Source organism: Vidua macroura, chromosome 1 (genome assembly GCF_024509145.1).
Source record: "Vidua macroura isolate BioBank_ID:100142 chromosome 1, ASM2450914v1, whole genome shotgun sequence".
NCBI lineage: Eukaryota > Metazoa > Chordata > Aves > Passeriformes > Viduidae > Vidua > Vidua macroura.
The window spans coordinates 68,343,436-68,365,034 of record NC_071571.1 but is presented as its reverse complement, the minus strand read 5'-3'; the positions used below and the strand labels follow the sequence as shown (position 1 = coordinate 68,365,034).

At 40.0% G+C, this 21,599-nt stretch overlaps 1 protein-coding gene across 3 annotated transcripts in view; it reads left to right on the top strand.

Annotated features, from left to right (window-relative positions):
• DSP (desmoplakin) overlaps positions 1–21,599 on the top strand; it is a 39,275-nt gene that overhangs the window by 5,927 nt on the left and 11,749 nt on the right. For all 3 annotated transcript variants that reach the window (XM_053986535.1, XM_053986550.1, XM_053986544.1), the window contains exons 2-18: positions 3,409–3,511; positions 5,176–5,324; positions 5,672–5,846; positions 8,429–8,557; positions 9,707–9,757; positions 10,835–10,996; positions 11,916–12,020; positions 13,187–13,282; positions 13,494–13,619; positions 14,414–14,566; positions 15,610–15,764; positions 16,153–16,279; positions 16,810–17,014; positions 17,523–17,740; positions 18,461–18,627; positions 18,936–19,074; positions 21,149–21,342. In XM_053986535.1, the coding sequence (XP_053842510.1) occupies positions 3,409–3,511; positions 5,176–5,324; positions 5,672–5,846; positions 8,429–8,557; positions 9,707–9,757; positions 10,835–10,996; positions 11,916–12,020; positions 13,187–13,282; positions 13,494–13,619; positions 14,414–14,566; positions 15,610–15,764; positions 16,153–16,279; positions 16,810–17,014; positions 17,523–17,740; positions 18,461–18,627; positions 18,936–19,074; positions 21,149–21,342 (2,454 nt within the window). The remainder of the gene's footprint in view (positions 1–3,408; positions 3,512–5,175; positions 5,325–5,671; positions 5,847–8,428; positions 8,558–9,706; positions 9,758–10,834; positions 10,997–11,915; positions 12,021–13,186; positions 13,283–13,493; positions 13,620–14,413; positions 14,567–15,609; positions 15,765–16,152; positions 16,280–16,809; positions 17,015–17,522; positions 17,741–18,460; positions 18,628–18,935; positions 19,075–21,148; positions 21,343–21,599) is intronic.

The window sequence follows — 21,599 nt, the reverse complement described above, 5'->3', positions numbered from 1 at the left end:
AGTTCTTGCAATTTCTGCTGGAATGGTTGATAACATATGCTGCATTTACAGGAGTACAGTAAAACAAATGAAAAATCTGCCCATATTTTCACTGCATGGTGTGCCTACAGTGTTGGATACAACAGGATCCTATTCATAGGTGCAAAGTTTAGATGCTGCCAGAGTTAAATCAAATTGTCATAGCAGCAGTAGGTGTTAAAATGACCAAACATTAGTCTAAACTTGTTCAGTTTCATGTAAACAAAATCAGACAAAAGAAGAGAGACACTGACAAAATACTATGTAATGTAACCCACTTAATCTGTGTTCTCTGAGGACTGTTGGTATCCTGTGTTTCTCTGAGGGACATAAATACATTTTTATGTAACATGTAGGTTACATATTTTTACTTTAAAAATCCAGCTTTGTTCTTGCCTGTGCAGCATGTTCAGGGCTTGCCTCAGTTTCTTTGGTCCAGTATTTTCTGTGTTGGGTATGGATTTACTTTGGCTGTCTGTTTCCTACTGCCTCAAGGTTGGTTGTCTTATTCCTCTGAATTGGAGTTTCTGCTTTGATCTGCTCATCCCCATTAAAGGCCTGTTGGCTTCATTAAGAGGGACACTGAGAGACTTTGAAACTGCTAATGGAGTACCTTCCTGTCACATGAGTGAAAAGTACTAAAGATGTGTCCCTGTGCTAGTGCCATCCGATGTATCAACATCAGTATATGTCTGTGATGTGTTATCTCACCAAGTATTTTTATTTTTGAAGTTCAGAGATCAATTTATGCCCTTGTTTGTACAGCTAAAGACCCTTCAGATTGGAAGGTTATGTTTTCTGTCGGCTTGGTGGAGCTATGCCATCAAACATCAGCTCCTGTGCTGGCATCTGCTGCTTCTGATTGTGCCCCAATAGCCCCATGTAGCTCTGTTTGGTCTTCTGACAGGTTTGAAAGCCAGTGCCTCTAACAGGCCATGACCTTTTTATCGTTATCATAGGATTGATCTCTGTATTTTCACTGGCAAAATTGGTTAGATTTTTAACAACAAAGAAAGCGTTAATAAAACAGTGTGCTCTTTTCTGTTTTCAATTTGTATTGCTCCAGCTTTTGCCATTATTTTGGTTATATCTTTATCTGCTGGATTGGAGAGCCTTAAATATGTGCTGCTTTCTTCTTGTGAAGGTCCTCATGAACTGTAAACAAGTAACTTGTTGTTACTCAATTTGAAGACCTAGATAGGATGTACTTAAGCCTCTCATTTCAAGGCCTCTGTTCCTGCTTTTGAAATAGTTTTGTGCATTTATATTTAGCCATCTTCAGGTTTTCAATTTTTAAAATTATTTGAGCAATAATTACGATGTGGCATTCAAATATCATTAGAATGAACACAAAATGCTTGTATTTCTTCTTCTTTGTATTTTAATTTAGTAGTCTGATTTATTTGAAAATAACTTTTCTTCACAATTTCTTACCGTGTTAACTGTAATAGCTACTGTTTAGACCTCTTGTCATGATGGAGTAATGTCTTTGAGTTCAGTGAAGTTACCCTGAAGCCAGTGGAGATGGACTGACAGGTTACAGTAAAAATCTGGTCACCACCTATACTTTAATGGATATCCAGCATTTCTAGTTGCCAGAACATGATGGGAAAAGTGATTCAAGAAAAAATACTCTTCCAATGTTCTAAAAAGAGAAAATTGCTCAGAAGGTTCCTCTCTCTTCTTTATTATGTTTCATTCATGAGAATAATTGTGGGTGGAATTAAATGTAAATTTTAGATGGAGTCAGATATTTCTATATCTAAACACAGCAGTGATGCCTAAGGAGAAGGAATGATTTAGAAAAGGAAGCTGACACAAAGCTTGGCACAAAATCAGACCTGTTATTTTCCATAATTGTTTTCTTTAAGCTGTTTCCAAGGCACACAGGGGTGCATAGCACAGTGGGGCGCAGTGTTTGTGCAGCCAGAGGGTCACAGTACAAGCTGGGGCTGCATGTGTACAGCTTGTTTTATGCACCCAGTGACTGCAGTTTTGTCTCTGCACCTCTGAGGGTCTGTTCCCTGGTATGGGGGAAGCTGCTGAAAAGTTGCTCAAACCTTTTCTATTTGTTCCAGATGAGCTGACAGGAGAAGAGCAGGCTGCTGATACATCAAAAGCACATGCTGCAGAAGAGTTCTTAAAAGTATTGAATGTTTCTCACCATTCCGGTGATTTTGCCAAGGACAGTTCTGCATTTCATTGTCACAATTCCTTTTGTGAAGGATGGTGTGTTCAAGTCAGTGGAAGGATTTCCACTGAATCCGGATTGCTTGCTGGATTTGAGTTGGACAGGTTCACACTGGTACTCTTGTTGGCATTAGCATTGTAAGGAATGTTTGTCTCTTCAGTGATTTCAGGTTCACCTTTCCTTACCTACTGTGAGCACAGGAGTTAGAAAACTAGGCAAGGCTTGGAAACACCTTAGCTCTTGATGTCTGTTAGTTAGGTTAGTTTTAGTTTCACTGGCAAGTGTTTGGGTTTAGGAGCCGCCTAGACTTGCTTGAGAGGTCTGATCCCATCACTAAGGAATGGTTCCTCACTTGAAGCGCCTCACCCCCATTCAACTACAGTGGCTCATTTTGATGGCTGAATCCTAAATGCTACAAAAGCAACATTCGGGCAGTATTGGTGCAGTAGATTATGTGCAAGACAACAACAAATACTCTGTTACCTGACTTGTTTTTTTCCCCCCACTAGTGTTTGTAGTTCTGGAGTTTTACTTGGAGACTCCAAACTCACACTTTATGTATTTGTAAGAAAGCATGTCCTCTGACTCCAGGTCCTACATCTATTTCTGTAGTAGCTTGTGTATCTTGCAATTCATTCATAAGACACTGCACTAGCTTTGTGCATTTCTGCTGATAAAAGGGCCCTTCTTACACTTGTGTGGACTTGTATGCTCCTGTGCTTGCCTAGCTGAGGATCCTACTTTCCTTGTGTGCCCTGACATTTGATGGCTGGTGTGATAACATGAACAATTACATCACACAAAGACTATGCTCTAATGTATTGACTTGAACAAAGATTTTGAATAATTCATTCTAGCTGTAATGGTGCCAAAGTTTTGTCTATCAAAGCTGCAAATACCTGTGCTGGAAGAAAAACTTTCTCCTTTATGGCATGCCAGTTTCCATGTTCTACTCTGTCCTGTGGCAAAGACAGTCCATGCCTGCTGTTGCAGGACTATAAAGTGGCTCTGCCATCATGGAATTGTAATTAAAATTTCACAGTGCAGTTGAAGTGTGTGTGTGTGTGTGTGTCTGTGAACCTATATGAGGTAGATTATTCAGTATAACTTCTCTTAACTGTTTTGAATTTATGTTTCTTGTATTCTTCAAAATGTGCAATTGCTCTTTATTTACATAATCTTCTTCTCCACCACAACAGCCAGAATGGGACCTGTACCATGTCCAGACGCCAGAACACCATCCAGGAGCTTTTGCAAAACTGTTCGGATTGCCTGACACGAGCTGAGCTCATAGTACAACCTGTGAGTGCTTCTTGTTCTTATGAACATTATGAATATTACTACATATTCTGTGTTGTTATCTGGACTCACAGGCTCTGCTTCTTCATCTCCTTTCTCTCAGCTGTTTGTGTGAGACAACTGGGAGTGGAATGACATACTTCCTTCTTAGGTCTCCTTCTTCCCTCTGTACAGTGTTCAGTTAAAATGATTGAAATGCGTCTGGTTAATAAAAGGAGTCTTCTCAAATTAAAAAAAAAAAAGACAAACCCACCCTCAAACAGATTCTACTGCATCTTATTTTTCAGTTTTAGATCAGGACCACTGTCAGTGTTCACACCTGTTACTAATGACTACTTACACTCTTACTCTGTTCTGTAGGATATTGTCATCATTTTCAGGGCCATAATGAACCTGAGCCACCTTAGGAAATACCTTCATTACCTTTATTTTATTTTTCCAGATGATTCCTAAAGAAGTAAAGGAAACTAGACTAAAATTTTCCTGTCTGTTTCAGCTCAAATACATACAACATAATGTCTGCAGTATGCTACTCTGGTACAAACCCAGAGTGCCTGGGGATGGGTTACTCACTGATGCTAAATTCAGTCCTGGCAAACATGGGGTGTCCTCTGTTCCTGCTGCAGTCACAGGAGGTGCAGGGTGGTGAGTACATCCTGCTGCTGAGGCCACTGAGATGTGAAACGCTTTCACAGTCCTGGCAATAGATGTGATTTAATGTGCACTTTTGGACCCTCTGTGGACAGAAATTTGTTTGAGAAATGAACTCTGTGGTTAGGAGTTAATTTCCCTTTCAGAGATACAGGACGTGTGAGCATGTTTATATAAAAATCAATGCCAGAGTAAATACTGCCTTTTGTTCAGGATTAATATTATTCCAGTGAACTTGAAAGAAAGAGATGTTTAGTTCCAGCTTGGTGCCACAACATGCATTGCCTGCTTTGTTTCTTTCTTTTCTTTCTAAGGGACAGAGCAATGAGGTCCATAATATTTTATTTGGAAAGTCAGGTCACAGCTGCATTATGTTTTGCTCAGCATGGCTGTGTCAGTGTGCAATGAGGTCAAAGAGCCATGTCTTCCTCATTGAAACACCATGGCCATGCCAGTCCAACTGCACTGAGAAGGTGCATGGAGAATTTGCCTAGACTTTGGGTGGTAAGGTGGGATGCAAATGTGATGGCGCATGGAGCTGGACACAGGCAGAAGATCCTGCTCGTGTTTTTGCCGGAGGGGGAAGTCTTAGAACCTCGGGGAACCTTGTGGAAAATCAAGCAATATCTACCATCTCCTACTACGACAGTGTTTCCTTCTCATCTTCTGAACACAAAAGCATAATGTCTTAAGAAATTAGCACACCATGTGAAGCCTTGGCTCCACTGAAATAGACATCAAAATGTGCTGCTCTTTATGGAAAGTTTTGTTTGATAACTAGATTTTAATAATTTTTTTCCCATATTTTATTTTAATAAGCACTTTCCAGTGACTGTGGATCATCAGCCTTCTGCCAGTTAAAACTGGCAATTGAAACTTATCATGCTTCCTAAAACAAACCCACAGTCCTCATAACACCTTTTTTAAGACAACCAAGTGAAGCTCAGATGATGAATATTTAATTTAATCTCCCATCTTTTTTTTTTTTTTTTTTTTTTTTTTTTCTTTTTCATTAGGAATTGAAATATGGGGATGGTGTCCCACTTAGAGGGAACAGGGATCTGGAAGACTGTTTTGCACAGGCAAATGACCAAATGGACATCCTGGATGGACTGATCAGAGAGATGAGGCAGATGGGCCAGCCCTGTGACATGTATCAGAAAAGGTATTGTCAGGGAAGGATTGGAGTGGGGAATGTGACTGATAAAAGTTTGTGGTACCTCAAGTGCTCACCTTCCCTGGTGTTGCAGGATGTAATAGAAATCAGTAAGGTGGAACTAAATCTGTTTGGTCACACTAACATGGAGAAGGGTCTTGCAATAATACATTTCTGATAGAAATTCACACCTTAGTTGTCTCCATGAAATCTTAGTCAGTATATTTTTTCCACGGTCTTTGCTTTCAACACTTTGTTTTGAATAGTTGGTGGTCCAGTAGGAGAGATAAATTTCATTGTTTGTGTCTTTTCTGGGTGTTTTGCTCGCAGGCATTAAGTGGTTCCTTCCCTTTCAGGCTGCTTCAGCTCCAGGAGCAAATGCGTGCCCTGTACAAAGCCATCAGCGTTCCCCGCGCCAGGAGGGCCAGCTCCAAAGGTGGTGGCTGCTTCTCCTCTCAGAGTGGCTCAGGCTGGGATGAGTATACAAAACGTGTCACAAGTGAATGTTTAAGCTGGATGAGGCAGCAGAAGGTAAATCTGTGCAAAACCCAGGGACAATCATAAAACTTGGTGTTGTTTATGAATGTCACCTCATATGTAGTAATGTTTTGGGTGCCAGTAGAAAAGTAAAGGTATGCATGAATGCTCGCATATTATTCCAAGTTCCTTTTTTCATCCTTCCAGTATTGTAAATATAGTGGATTCTCACTGAAATCAAAACATGGATTGGGGTCTTCTTTTGCAGAGGAAAAGGTGTGGGAGTTAGATTGGAAAGCTAAATGAAACATAGGTGTTAACATAACAATACCATATTTGTATTAAAGATTAATGTGCTCCGTATTTCCCTCCTTCCTTCCTTGCACAGATTTCCTTTGATTCATACTTATTTTACAGACAGGACCATCTTCACTGATTTAACCATTGTCCAGTCTTTTACAGTTGCTCTCCCCCTCTAGTCTGTCTTTATCACAGAGAGGTAGAGCTGATTGCCATGGGACTAGGCTTTCACAAGTCAGTGCTAAAATGGACTCAGAAGTGCTGAAGCTACTGTTTGTTGCATTCTAAGAACAAATTTGCCGATTCACAGCTGTTGCTGATGTAACCTGGAATGGAAAACACACATTGTTTTTGTGCTGCTGAGGTGAAAGTTGTGTGTTGAAGTCAAAGTTGTGAGTTTGTGGTTGGACAGCCGTTTCTGAAAGACAGGTAGGGAGGATGGAACAAAGTAGCTGAAGTCACATTTTACAGGCTCCTTGTAAATTGAAATTTCATTATTTTTATCTCTCTTTATTAGGTTGTTGCTTTGCCATTCTATCATTAATATCTTCATATGGCATTTGCCAAGTGGCTCCTATGCAAACCAAATGAGGAGGGTAGAGCTCTGTAGAGTTGCAGTATTTTTAAGTGAGTGCTAGTTACAGTCTAATCTTTCTGTGGGGCATGTTTTAGAGGAGGAAGGGGAAGTGGAGATGCGCTCCTTGAGTGGTAATGTTTTATAAGCATTGTGCCTGGACAGCAACAGCCAACATTATTGCTCTACACATGTTGTGGGAGAGGAGGCTGATTGTCAGACCTGCTGTGGCTTGAGGAGTGCTGTTGGACAGACTCTGGGCACGCTTCCAGCGATGAAAGATGGTGAACAGGCTGCACCTCCCAAAGACACCACGTGACGCCCTGCTCAGACACTCCTTGCTAAACACAGAGAGCAGAAGCAACTGCTTTATAGCTGTGTTCCCACACTAAACCTCCTGTGAAAGTAAAAGGCGCTCTCTCTCTCTCTCTTCCCCTTCATCCCTCAGCAAAGCTGAGGTGGGGCCAGTAAGCACTTAACTCAATGGGAAAATTTATTTTGAACTTGCCACGATGCTGCTTCTTTCTGTTGTGCCTTGCTTGCACACATTAAGGCTAGGATAATGTTTCCCCTAGTAATGTGGTGAGATGTGGGAAAAAGTTCTGAGCAGCTGCTGTTTTTTGCTGTTTTTCTGTTTTTTGCCTTCATGGTTTGCTGGTAGGAGAATCAGATGGTAGGGAGGATTGGTCAAATTTCCTTGCAGAGCTGGGGAAACTGCAGTGAAATCCAGACAGCCTTTGTTCGCATATGGCAGCCAGCCACGACTGCCACTGTTGCTACAGTCTCTTTGGACTGTGTAAATAGAACAAGAAGGGTCAAAGTCCTCTAACTTTCAAATGACTGAATGAAAAATGGTTTTATTTCTTGGATCATTTTCAGTACTGCCTTGAGTTCTGGCTTTATTGTCATCTGTTGACTCATAGAGATATGACTCCAGGCTGGCAATTACCAAATTCAGTTCCAACCCAAGATTAGGATACCTCTTTCTTTACTGGGCATGTGCACAGACAGGCATTCAGACAGAGTTGTAGTGTGTCTTTGCAGCATAAAAGAGAATTTGGAGTTTGAGGAGCTAAATTTAGTTAGGTGGCTTTTAATATTTGAAGAAAAATGAAACAAGGAATGCAGTCAGTTTTTGGGTTAGTAATTAGCATGTGTATTATTGTTTTTCAAGGCTGTTTCTAGACATTTTCTCTTGGCATCCTACAATAAATGTTGCAAAAATACAAGACAAACAACACATTTTCTAATGATTTTAGTTTATCTTCTGTGGAGTCTTTTTTAGTGTGACTGCATTTAAGTGAGGTTGCTGAAGTTTACATAAGCAAAATTAAAATGGGAATCTGGTGTACTGGGCTATAGAACTTAATTGGGCATTTTCACATGAATTACATGAATAGCATTGTTTGATAAAGTCATGGTTTGTTTTCAGAGTGATAAGAATGTAATTTTACTGTAGAACATAAAATAACAGTTTGGTTCCAAAGACAACAGATGAAAATACACTGCTGAGTGTGCTTCATCTAGTGTAACTTTAAACAACTGAAATATTTTTCCTATTTTGTTTCTTCTGCTTTGGGAGCCTGTCACACAGTTTACTTGATGGCATTTTAAAGAAACTGTAACCCATTATCCTGAACTTCTCTTTATTTCAGTTTTACTCTCTGCTGCATAGTCTGTTTCCTTCAGTTCAATTCCTTTATGCTCCAATTTAGGCAGTAATGTTGGAGATGAAAGTACCAATCCTGTTTTTTGTTCCTAGGTTGAAATGGAGCAAGTGAAGTGGGGGTTTGATGCAGCATCCATTGAGCAACAAATTGGTGAGCACAGGAGAACTCACAATGCCATCGGAGACTATCGTTGGCACCTGGACAAAGTCAAAACAGACCTGGTAACTGCTGTCCTCCCTTATACACTGCTTGGTCTAGGTGTATAGCATTGGCTTACTGGTGTTCCACTACAAGAAAGGAATGTCGGAAAGTTCATCCTCTCTTAAGAAAGCAATGTTGTCATGATAGCAACCATTTTCAACTCTTAATTCCTTGATAATTTTCTGCTTCACTTCTTTCTTCAGAATTTTAAAATAAAAATTTAGTAGCTATTTAGCTTTTTATTGTTGTGCACCAAGGCTGGCAAATAAATATTGCCATATTATTTGTGAGACAGATGACTAAGAATGATTATTCTCACTTGCTGTCTCAGTATATTAAACAAGAAAGTGAAAAATAAGGTGGGTGCTCAGATGCAGCCTTGAGTCATCAGGTTTTTTTTGTGAAAAATGCCCACATTCTGGGCTAAGATTAAAGCTTTTCTTATGTAGTGATATTATTTTTCTTTTTTTTTTTTTCCTCTGAGACTTCTGTTGCCCTCTGAATTTTGTGATTGGAATAAAGAAGTGACTGAAAATGCAGTGTTAACTTCCTCTCCTACCAGCCCAGCAGTTAGATATAGGAGAAAGGAGGCTTATTTAATTTCCATTCATCTTTTCTCTTATTTGGCAGGAGAGAATTCAATCTAAAGAAAAGGTAGTTTGTTCTGGAGCCCTGATCTCTCAGCCAAGCTGAAGAGTGACAAGGATTTTGCTCCCTTTTCCCTTCTGCTTCAAATAGGAAAGGTGATAGTCTGCCCTGTGGAATACTAGTTCCAAGGCTGGGCAGGTTCCCAGCCATAGAAATGAGGATAAAGATTGGAGCTGTCTGCTTACATCGTAATTTATACTAGTTCACAATCTCCAAAGCTTGCTCTAGGACTAGCTGGTGTAGGAGTTTGAGAAATCCAGTTTCGAGTGTTGTTTTGGTGTTACAGATTATGTGCAAGCTTGGTTATATACCAAGCATCCCTGAGAGGAATAGGTTTGTCCAAACCTTGGTTTTGTACTTCCTGAGTCATCCAGTGGAGCAAATCTGCTATTGACAGATGTCTCTTGCAGGCATTTGCAGGTTACCACCTGCAATTATTTTGATATTGACACTGTAAAGGAAATACCAGCAAATAGGTAACTTGTAAAAGGCTCACTGAGTATTTGCTGTCTCTGTTCCAGCGGGAGAAGGCTGCAGTTCATCAGCTGGAGGAAGAATATGAAGGCCTGCTGGTAAGCAAGGGATGTGGTAATTTCTGAGACCCTGTTTGCTTTATTAACACCTATGTGATTGTCAAGGGACACTTCAGGTTTTGACCGAGTGACAGATGCACATTTAAATAATTCTATTCAGTAGTATACTGAAAGTGCTTTGTAGTTTCTGAAAGATTCGTTTTGAGTCATGGACTTGAGATTAATGCATTGCCTGTTGTATAATTGACTTATTCTCACAAGGAAGTTTCTAGTTTGCAGCTGGTGAATGGAGTTGGTCACTAAGCAGGTGAAGAGTAGGCTCCACCTCCTTAATGGGAGTAAATGTAGTGATGAAATTAGGCTGTACATGAAGCTTAAAAAGTTACTCAATGGTGGGACTAGAACCAACCAAATTCTGTGTAGGGCTGTGCATCTTCCCTGCTGTGGATCTTCATGTAAAACACAGTGAGAATCTTATGCAAATGGTTTGTTTATTTAACACTTGGGATCAGAATCTGATTCCTGGCATCCTGATTTCAAGCAACAGGATGTGTATTATGATGTGAAGACAAAGGATTTTTTCTTGAAGTGTCAAATGTGCAAAAGATGCTGCTATAACATCAAGGATGTACTATGAGCAGCAAATGCAAGTAAAAGAATGCTAAATGTTCAGACATTTCTTGTTCCTCTCCCCATGCCTTTTTGCTTGCCTTCCTACATGTCTGCTACACGTGTGTTAGAAATAACTTTGAGAAGGTGCTGACATCAGATTCCTATTCTATAAATCCTGACAAGTTGTGCACTGTCTATTGCTAACAGGTTTCATGGTTCAATAAACCCAGGCACATCTGCTGTCCATTGCCAACAGGTTTTTGCAGATGTGCGAGTTTAATTGTTATTTTACTTTAAAAAAACAAACAGACAAACAAACAAAAAAACCACAAAAAAACCCCAAAAAACAAAAAAAAAACCACCCCAAAAAACCACTCCACAAAACAAACAAAAACAAACAAACAAACAAAAGGCAAAAGCCATTCTGTGCTCTTGGCTTCCCATTCTCCACCCAGCTCAGGCATTTATATGTTTATGGCTTCTCATTTCTATACTTCCTTGCAGAAATATTCCTTTGAAAGAATGGATCAGCTTCGCCAATTCCAGAACCTCATCCAGGCCACCAGCAGAGAGATCATGTGGATCAATGACTGTGAGGAAGAGGAGCTCCTCTATGACTGGAGTGACAGGAACACTGATATTGCCAGGAAGCAGGAGTCCTTCTCTGTAAGATAGCTCAACCTCCCTGTGCTTTCCGTCAGCCCTCTCTTGGAATAGTCAGGGAGAAGCAGCCTCTCTTGGGAGAGGCTCATCACAGGGTGTTTCTTCACGAAGTTCCTGGGTTTTTTTATCAACAATTTTCAATAAAGTACTATGTAATAACCTTTTGAGTCAGGACAGGACATTTTTTTGGAGGATTTTGCTCCCTTTCAGAGAGCTGTCATAGTTTATTTTGACCTTGGAATGTGGTCTTCTTGGTACAGTCCACTACAGACCAGTGATCACCTACAGCTTGTGCACACAGTCATTGTACTAGCATGCCAAACTAAGGCACTTGAATCAAGCAGGTTTAATTCTCCCCACTGGGACTATGCAGGGGTCAGAGGTCCCCATATTTGGCCCTGATTATCTGTCACCAGGAAGTAGAGCTGTGCTCTCTTCCTCCAATGGTTCTGCTAGCAGCACATTGCGTGCACGGTCAGATGTAGTTTGCCGTGCTCCTTGTCATCTGTGGGTGTGTAGGGAAATGGAGCATGGGTGGTTTTTTTAACCAGTATTGGTGCTGATCACCAAATAGAAAAAGAAATGGAAGTTCACACTATTATGGACATGCCTTTTTTTTTTTTAGTTCAGTTGTTCTGGATGTTGCAAGATGCAGTCATTTTTGCTTCCATCATTCTTAAGAAAGGCAGCACTTTGTGTGCTTTGCTCTCTGAAACAGCAAGCCTAGAGACTAGAATTGAGATGATTGCACCTTCTTTGATTCTACTGTCTTCATAATTAACTTCAGTACACCTAATGGAAAGACTGTATAGTGTTAGAGGGGATAATTTTACATTATCACAACTATCTGGGAAATTTTAAGCAAATAATCCTGTGCAGTGTACCTTTGGAGTTTGTTTAATCCTGTGTTTTGGCTATTTAGAAACGTATGAGTGAACTGGAGGTTAAAGAAAAAGAACTCAACAAGCTCAAGCAAGAAAGTGACCAGCTGGTGCTCAATCAGCATCCTGCTTCAGACAAAATCGAGGTGAGTTAGACTTTGTGTGATTTCACTTGCTCCTTTAGTTGCTACAAGGAAAAAGTTCGCAGCGAAGGCTCACATACGAAGTGCTGTGTTTGGGCTCAAGATCATGTCCATTTTACCCAGCTGTATGAGCTGCTCTAACAAATGTTACTACCTTCCTCTACAAACCTGGACATTAACAGCTGTGTGGTGATAGATACAAGTTAAAAATGAAATCTAAGCATAGGGCGTTACCTGAGTGTGTTGAAATTGCTGTATCTCGTTTGTGCTGACTACAGTGCAGCAGAATTTATGATTTCAAGGCATGTCATTGCCGTTCTGCTGTCTTAGTAGGTAGGCATGTTTTGAAAAAAGCCACACTCTCTTTGTAGAGAGTTTATGTTTAATCCAGGTGCAAATACTTTCTGCAGCTGAAATTCATAGTGCCTTTCTACAGCTTAGCCAAGACACTTTTGCTTTCACAGCTTGGTGTATACTTACTTTTTAGTTAAAAAGGCTGCAACAATTTGGACATTTTATTAGGAAATGCTGTAGTTGTTGCAGTTTCAAGAATGCATAAGAGCTCTGCAACTGAAGAAGCTAAAAGGCAAAACAAAAAATCCTTTCTGCCTTTCAGTGTGTTTACTTGGTTAACTGTTATCATATTGTGTAAAACCCTATTTCTCCTGTAGTCAGTTTCTCTCTTAAAGGAAAGATTATTTTAAGCTCCGGCAGTAAAGTGAAAGTTGTGTGTTGTTTTTTAAAGAATATACATTTTGGCTGCTTGAGTATTTTGAATCTAGAATAACCACATAAAATACCAGGTTTGGAGGTGTTCCCTGAAAGAATGAGAACATGGCCATTTGCAGCTGAAATACTTCGTTTGCACTACTGTTTGGCCATTTCACCCCTTTTTGTTAACACACCTGGGGCTTTATGTTGATCAAACAAATTCAGGTCATGAACAGATTTCTCTTTGTGTCTCACAAGCAGGTATTTAACTCATTTCAGTTAGGTGGATGCCTAGAAGTTGCGAAACCATTTGCATGAATTACACCATTTGTGAATTTGTTTTAGCAGATTTTTCATTTGCATTTGTGTGGAGTGTAGGTAATTCGCTTGAGTCTAGGTGTGGGAGAGAGATCAGTGTGGTGGCCTGAATTTTGTACTGTTTTTACTGTTTTTCTTAGGCCTACATGGATACATTGCAAACTCAGTGGAGCTGGATTCTTCAAATCACCAAATGTATTGATGTTCATCTGAAGGAGAACGCGGCTTACTTTCAGGTGAGTAGTGATGTGGAGAATTTGCACTACTTTTAAAAAAGTGTGAATCCCATCAAAGATATATTTATTGTGCATAGCACACTGTTGCCATGTTATAAATACTACCATTGTGCAGAGGTGAACTGGTATTTCTCATTAAAGGAGTCCATCAATTTTTAGCAGATATTTTTAAGAGCTACACACAGCCAAATTCACAACTTTTTTCCTGTAGTTCTTTGAAGAGGCCCAAGCCACGGAGTGCTACCTGAAAAACTTACAAGACTCTATCAGAAAGAAGTTCATCTGTGATAAGAGCATGTCACTGCAGACTTTGCTGGAGCAGATCAAAGAGCTGGAGGTACTGTCACACTTGCCTGACAGGTTATGTTCTGCTTTTCTGGGAAATCAGCTGTCCTCTCTAGATACCAATGTAAACCTAAGTGCACTGCACTGTTTAAGTACAGTACTGTATGAACTTTGAGACCATTATATTTTTAAGTGTGGAAAGAGTCCAAATCCCCAAGTTTCTGAGATGCTAACAAATGAAAGAAAAGGAATACTTTTATTCTTAGGTGGTAGAATATATTTTTGCCTCAAAGGATAAATGCATTTGATAAATGATTCATCATGTCACTCTATCACTCTAGTCTCTTTGAAAGGATAGAAGTCAGCTTTTTTTGCTGTTTTCTTATCATGAGTTAAGCACTCATAAGTCCCAAATTGGAGAAAAAATGGTCAGTGGTGTAAAAAGCCAATTGATGAAGTTAGTTTTGAAAGTGTAATTGTTCCGTTTTTTTGTTAGCATTCATTTTGTTAGATTCAATTTATGCCTGTGTTTCTTAAACACTACTTTGACCACATTGAAGATCTGTATGAAAAACCTGCTATGCAAATTTTGCAAACTTTGCATCTTGCCAGAGCTGCCAAGATATTTAGTTAGATGTTTCTCTGCTCTAAGATACTTAGTTAGATGTTTCTCTGCTCTTTTTAAAACCGCAGTTTTACATTGTAGGCCAAAGACTCATCCCATTGGAGCTAAAGTAAGTTTTGCCTACTATAAACTCCAGATGTATCCCTCTCTTAATAAAGCAACGGGAACTAGATGCCTTTTCTCTTTAGAATAAATTTGTAACATATAATTAATCTTTGCAGAATGAACGAGAGAGAATTCTTGAATACAAGAGGCAAGTGCAGAGTTTGGTGAATAAATCCAGGAAGATTGTGCAGCTGAAGCCACGTAACCCAGACTATCGAAGTAACAAGCCCATTATTCTCAAGGCCCTGTGTGACTACAAACAGGATCTGGTATGGTATCCCTTTTTGCCTGAGAATGTACATTGTGTAAATTTGAACATTGCAAATTACTTAGTAAGCAGACCATTGAGCTGATAGGTGTAACCCCTTTATCTGCTTTTGGTTAGCTTGAATTTCTTTGACAGAAGAAGCCCTGCATTTCTTGCCATTATAAATAAACAAGTAGGTTCTTATTGGTTAATAAATCTAGTCAAATTTACTATTATTAATCTATTAAATAGCATTAATACTCATATTTCAAATTAGAACATAGAAGTCTTATTGCTAATAAGATTGAAATTGTTATAGAGATGCCTCTATGCATCCACACCTTTTTTTTGGTGATTGCTTGCCTTTCCACTGCCTCTCTGGATCCTTAGGTGAGCAATTAATCTAACAAAAGTGAAGAATATGCAGTTATTCATTGGTATTGCCATTTCTTTTCTGGATGGGCTATGAAATGAATGATCTTTTTTTCTTCCTCCTCAGTACTGAGGCTTCTTGGGTTTATTTCTGTTTTTGTTTTTTTTTTCCTTAACGATAAATTTAAATGTGCTTTCTGCTTATGTGCTTTTTCCTGCACCATAACCACACCTGTGGCTGCCTGGTGTCAGGATTTCTGGCAGTTGGAGCTGGTGAATCTAGCTCTGCCACACTCACTCTGTCCCTCTGCAAATATAGATGCAGCACTAAATATCCTCATGCTTGCAGCTCACTGGCTTAAAGCCATGCATGGTTGCATAGCTTACCAGGCCATGTGTCCACAGTCAGTCTTTGTTGGGGCAAGCCCCAGGTCTGATTATCTAGCAGATTGGCAATTGCTCAGAGTGTTACTCTTGGGCTTTTTTGGGGTTTCTTCACATTTAAACCAGATTCAGGGAGAAGGGGTTGATATGTACTGATCTATTGCCCCAATGGGAAGCTGAGATGCACACCCAGACCTGGCAGCTGGGAAGCACCCCTGCTTCTGTGATCTAGGTGCATCTTCCTTGTCTCTCTCGTGGAAGCCCCACTTTACTTAACTAAGGGAAAACACTGTTCTGCATCCCTTACAGAAAACGGTGCGCAAAGGAGATGAGTGTATCCTGAAGGACAACAATGAGCGCAGCAAGTGGCTGGTGACCGGCCCTGGAGGAGTGGATATGCTGGTGCCATCTGTCAGCCTTATCATCCCACCCCCCAATCCATTGGCAGTGGATCTTGCTACCAAGTGAGTTGCTGCCTGAGTTTGGATGCTTGCCACTGGGGTTGGAGTTCACTCAAAATAGCAACCAGTCACAAACTATGTTCTGTGCCTTGATCAGGGTGCACTCTCCCTGCCCCTAAAGGTGGGGGATTAAGGACTAGACCCTTGACTTAAAGAAACTCACTTCAGTGAAATTTGCTGGGGTCTAGAAATGTTTAAATGTTAATGTCTGTGAGATTTTTCTCATCTGTGCTAATGAAAGTCATGTATAAATTAATTTCCAAGATTTTTTCAAGTAGAGAATGAGCCTTAACACCCTCCATATCTGGTGGATGTTTCTTGGGATGTTTTGTAGCTGTGCTACAAGGACAGATGCATTTTGATCATGCGTATTTTTTCTTCTTCGTGCCAGAATTGAGCAATACTATGAAGCTATTTTAGCTTTGTGGAACCAGCTGTATATCAACATGAAGAGCCTGGTGTCCTGGCATTACTGCATGATTGACATTGAGAAAATCAGAGCCATGACTATTGCTAAGGTAAGACACCAGCTGGCCTTGCCTGCAGACCAGAGACATCCATGACCTGATGTCTGCTGTCCCAGGCAGATCCTGCAGTATCCTGTGCAGATGTATGTTCTACAAAACCACAGGCCTTCCTTTTGCTAGTTTGCACAAAAACTCACACATATGGAAATTGTAATTTGATTAAGGGAGGAACAAAATGCTTTCCTACTCAAGCAGATAAGCAGGAAGATTATCTAAGGGAATTTATTACATACTTGCTGTATTTGTTCCTGCTGTACAAGGGCATGGATAAACAGAGTAAGATGTAGAATTTCAAACTGCTCTTAAGGTATGAAATTATGGTAACAAGGATAGGTTAACTCAGATGGTACTCTTAGCACCATACTTTTAGAGGCAGCTTAGTAGGATTTATTCTAAGCTGTAATTACTTTGGGTATTTTATAGGTTTATTAGTTTGTTCCTTAATGATTAACTAGTCATAAAACTTCTCCAATTGCTTTCTTTTTTCTTTTATTTCAAAATTCCCTTCTTCCTTATTTCAGCTGAAAACAATGCGTAAGGAAGATTACCAAAAAATAATAACTGACCTGGAGATCCATTATCAAGAATTCCTCAGAAACAGCCAAGGCTCAGAGATGTTTGGTGATGAAGACAAACGAAAGATCCAGACTCAGTTCACTGATGCTCAGAAGCACTACCAAACCTTGATCATACAACTGCCTAATCAACCACGACAGCCACAAACAGGTATGTTGTCGTCCTGGCTTTTCTAGAGTTTGGATTGCTGGGGTTTCTTTGTGCCAGAGGTGGCAGGTTGTGCGTTCTTTTTATGTGAAAATGTTCTCTTCAACATACGAATAGGAATATATTCAAGAACTGTTCTGCTGTCTCCCAGCATAACAAAACTGGGCATGCACAGGGGAAGCTTTTCTTCTTTCTTCCTTTGATGGGAATCTGGGAATAGTGCTCTAAAATTCATGGAGCTTGTTGGGACAATGAGAGGAATTTAGTCCATCTGATACATCTTCTGTTATTAGGAAGCAAAATCTCACTGCTGCATTTTAGGAAGCAAGTTTATATTTTTGTGAAGGAGAGATTTATGTCTCTGAAACAGCTGCCTAAGGACCCAGATCTTGCACCTGTTCTCAGTTCTACAGATCAACTCAGTGCTTGGGTCACTTGGGTACTGCCTTGGCTTCCTACATGTCCCTGCTCAGTTCTCTGGCAGTTGATGATTTCCCAATTCATTTTACAGTGGTTCCAACCGAGAGCTGTCCCGTGGGTTCCTCAAACACCATAATTGTTAATGAGAGAAACCGAGAGCATGAGAAGCAGGAGGCCTGGCTGCTGATGGAACTTCAGAAGCTTCGGCGTCAGATTGAAGCTTCTGAGATTCAGATGGTTCAAAGAGCTCCTCTTGGAATGGATCAAGGGGCTATGCATGACTTTTCAGTCAGAATAAAGGACTTAGAGGTAACTGTGGATGTTTGTTTTTGAGCATCTCAAGCTCTGTATGACTCTGTGCTGCAGTTCTGTTTATGATCAGCTGGGAAAGACACACATCCCGTGCAGAATAATCTCAGTCAGAGGCTGACCATAATGATTTGGATTAGAATTTACCTTCCAAGTAGAAAAAGTTGAGTCTTGAATTTTAGAAATCAAATTCTGCCAGGCAAGGAATACAGAAAGACTGATGTCAGGTGTCTGGGAATTCATGTAAAGCCTCATCCAGAATAAAACACCATTAAAATCCTTTTCCAAGGACTTCACTTAACCACCTACCTGTAAAGTGCTGTCTGTGGGATACAGATTGGATACACAAGACTTACTATCCTTTTCCTAGCTCTTTAGATTTGTAGGAGACCATGGATGGAAGATTGGTACAAAAAGGTAATAGATTCAGCACATGAGAAATTCCCATGGGGAAATGAGGTTGCAAAGGTCTCAAGAGGAGAAAGATCTGGTCCTTCTGAGCTGAGTTTTGGAGTGCAGATGCTTAAAAAGACATATGACCTATTGTGGACAAAAAAGAACCTGCTCAGTAGTGCTTGCCTTGAAGAAAGCAACCTCAGTCGAGCTAGTTATGAAAGAGCAGACTGCTTGGATAAGGAGACCACATCCATATGAATATAGAATAGAATGATCGTTCAGCCAACCAAAAATGTGTCAACCAGGCATTCTCTTTTTCCTTAGGGTGTGCAGAACGACTCTCAAATAATGGCTGAAACCCTCAATAAGCATAAGGACTTGCTGCCTAACTTCAGAGGTTGTGAGAAGTATGTGTACTTGCAATCAGAAATAAATGCTCTTTTTCAAAAACTGGAAAATATTAATGGTGTTTCTGCTGGCTACTTAGACAGGTAAGTAAATTGAGGCTATTGCAATAAATATTCACTTACTGCTATAATTCTTAGTCCAGAAAGCTGCATTTTGTTACTGGTAGTGTAAAATTACACCTTCTCTGCAAATGGTGATCATGTTGATAGAAACAGACACATAAATTTCTTCTCTTTTCTGGAACACTTTAAAAAAAGAAGGTGAGAAGCATGGGTATCACAGGAATTTCTTGTGTTGCCTATTCTCTTTGGCCAATCATCTGCAATTAATTAAAAATATTATTGTTCCTTCCTTGGTCCATAATGGATTTGCCTTGTATCATTTATTTTAGCTTGAATGCACTGAGGTGTCTGCTCCAGGTTATTCTGCAAACAGAAGATGTGATCAGAGTTTTTGAAATCAGACTGTCTGAAGAGGAGACTGTTCCTTTGGATCTTGATAAAGTGGAGGCTTATCGGGCTTGTCTGAAGGTGAGGGGCCAAAACCCAAGGACACACCAAAGCAAAATTTGTAGATGCCAGCACTGATCTATTGAGCTGGGGGAAACCCTTCCAAAACCACAGGAGATAGAAATGCTGATCCTGTTTTTTTTTTATGTATAGACATACAATATTTTGTAAATCAAGCATATTTTTGCTGTCTGGTCAAGGGAGTGGATTGTCCTGCTCTGCTCTGCATTGGTGCTGCCTCCCCTTGAGTCCTGTGTTCAGTTTTGGGTGCCACAAGATAAAAAATATATAAAGTTATTAGACAGCGTCCAAAGGAGGGCTGTGAGTATGGTGAAGGCTTTGAGGAAGCCCTGTGAGGAGCAGCTGAGGTCACTTGGTCTGTTCAGAAAACAGACCAAAGGAAAGAGAACACTGAGGGGAGACCTCATTGCAGTCTACAGCTCCTTCACTAGGGGAAGAGGAGGGGCAGACACTGATCTCTTCTCTGTGGTGACCAGTGGCAGGACCCAAAGGAACAGGAAGGAGCTGTGTCAGGAGAAGTTTAGGCTGGATATCAGGAAAAGGTTCTTCATCCAGAAGTGGGCTGGGCACTGGAACAGGATCCCCAGGGAAGTGGTCACAACACCAAGCCTGACAGAGTTAAAGAAGCATCTAGACAGTGCTCTCAGACATGTAGAGTTGGACTCAATTATACTTGTGGGTCATTTCCAGCTCAGGAAACTATGGTTCTATGAAATTATTGAAAGTAACATACTTTAGGTTATTACTTCTTCCACCCCTGCTTGTTGCTGCCTCCACAGTAAGGGCAGCTATGTGGAAGGTTTCTGTAGCTCTCATTTGACATGACCAAAAGGTAACTGGGTTGTGCTCCATTTGCACCACCTATGCCATTTTTCCCTACTAAAGGTAAGAACATAAAATAATGAAAGGGTTCTTGTTCTCCCAAATACATTCAGTGCACAAAAGGACCAGAAAATAATGGTGGATAAAAGACTGGATTTGCAAGACAACTTTGTGCTCAGCAAAGCAGTTATTTCCCTTTTCTCCTTGTACAGGCTGAATACTTTTCACTCTAAGATTTGACATAGACTCTGTAGCAAAACCAGGACACTCAATAGCACTCAAATTTACTTAGAGGATAACAAGGTCCTCTGTTACCTAGAGGACAACAAGGACATTTAACAAGCCTATATGCACTACATTCACTAGTGATATAAATAAACACAGATAATAGTGTACAGAAGTGGGTTACAGAAACCTTCCATGCATCTGGGAGTTGTTCTTAGCTGGTGTAAATGTGAGCTACACAAAAAAAACCAAAACCAACCAACCAAACAAACAAACAAAACCAAAAAAAACCCCCAAAACAAAACAAAACAAAAAACCAAAAAAAACCCCCAAAAACAAACAAACAAAAAAAACCAAACAACAACAACAAAAAAAAAAGCTTGAGCTCAAGGCTGTAGCCATCCCTGTGACAGGGGGCTGCAACGTGGACCAGTGCCTTAGCTGTATATTCCTTTTTGTGATGCTCACAGTATGTGTACCTAAACTAGTGTGTGTGTGTGAAGAAACATCTCCATGGAAGATATTTATAAAAATGTAAATAGGAAAACAAACAAACAAAAAAAAATCTGTGCAGATTTTTAGGTGTTTAAAAACTGCATATACCACTCCTGAGGCTTGATTACACAGCTGTGGCAAGTGTAGGAATCTTTTATACTTCAGTGAAATTTTCTAGTCAGTTTTTTCTAGGAACAAGAAAGGCTCTTATTCTGCTCTGGTAACTCTGCTCTGCAGAGTTCTGAGAAACTGAAATGTTGGCTTCAGAATAAATAGTAGAATGTAATAGCAGAGGGCTTTGGCTTGGCAAATTATTTAGTCTAACTTTAAACAAATTTTTAAGCCAAGCTGTGTACCAAAATAGGTATTTCACTTTAAACAGGTTAAATCTAGCTGACATCACTATACATACCTTACTGAGTTAAAAACAACATCTTTAGATCCCAATGTACTGTGCATGCCTTTGAATTGGTTAAGTATCAGTATCTTCTCAAGAATAAATTAAATTACAACATTTTGGTTTTTTTTCCAGAAAATGAAAGCAGACCTAAATATGAAGAAGTCATTACTGAATACCTTGGAAAATGAGCTGCAGAGAACACTTCAGATTCACTCACAGTCTTGTCAGTCATACACCCTATATGACATGGACATTGGAAAGTACTGTGACAAAGTTACCCAGCTAATAGACCGCTGGCAGAGAGCTGATAAGCAGATAGATAACAGGTTTGTTCATGTTTTCAGAGTGTTTTCCTTACTGCTATTGCTACCAAGATCATCTTAGCAGTGAATTCTAAAAGACCTGATGTGCACTAACCTTTGCTTCCAAAGGACAAATGGTGACTTAAGGGCAATAAGACTCGAGCAATTGTGAATAGGTTGAACATACTTCAAAAGGAATTGTGTAAGACCAAGCAGAAAAATGTAGTTAGCCATGCAAATGTCTACCCTATGTGCTAAAGAGTTGTTAATTTTTTTTTTAT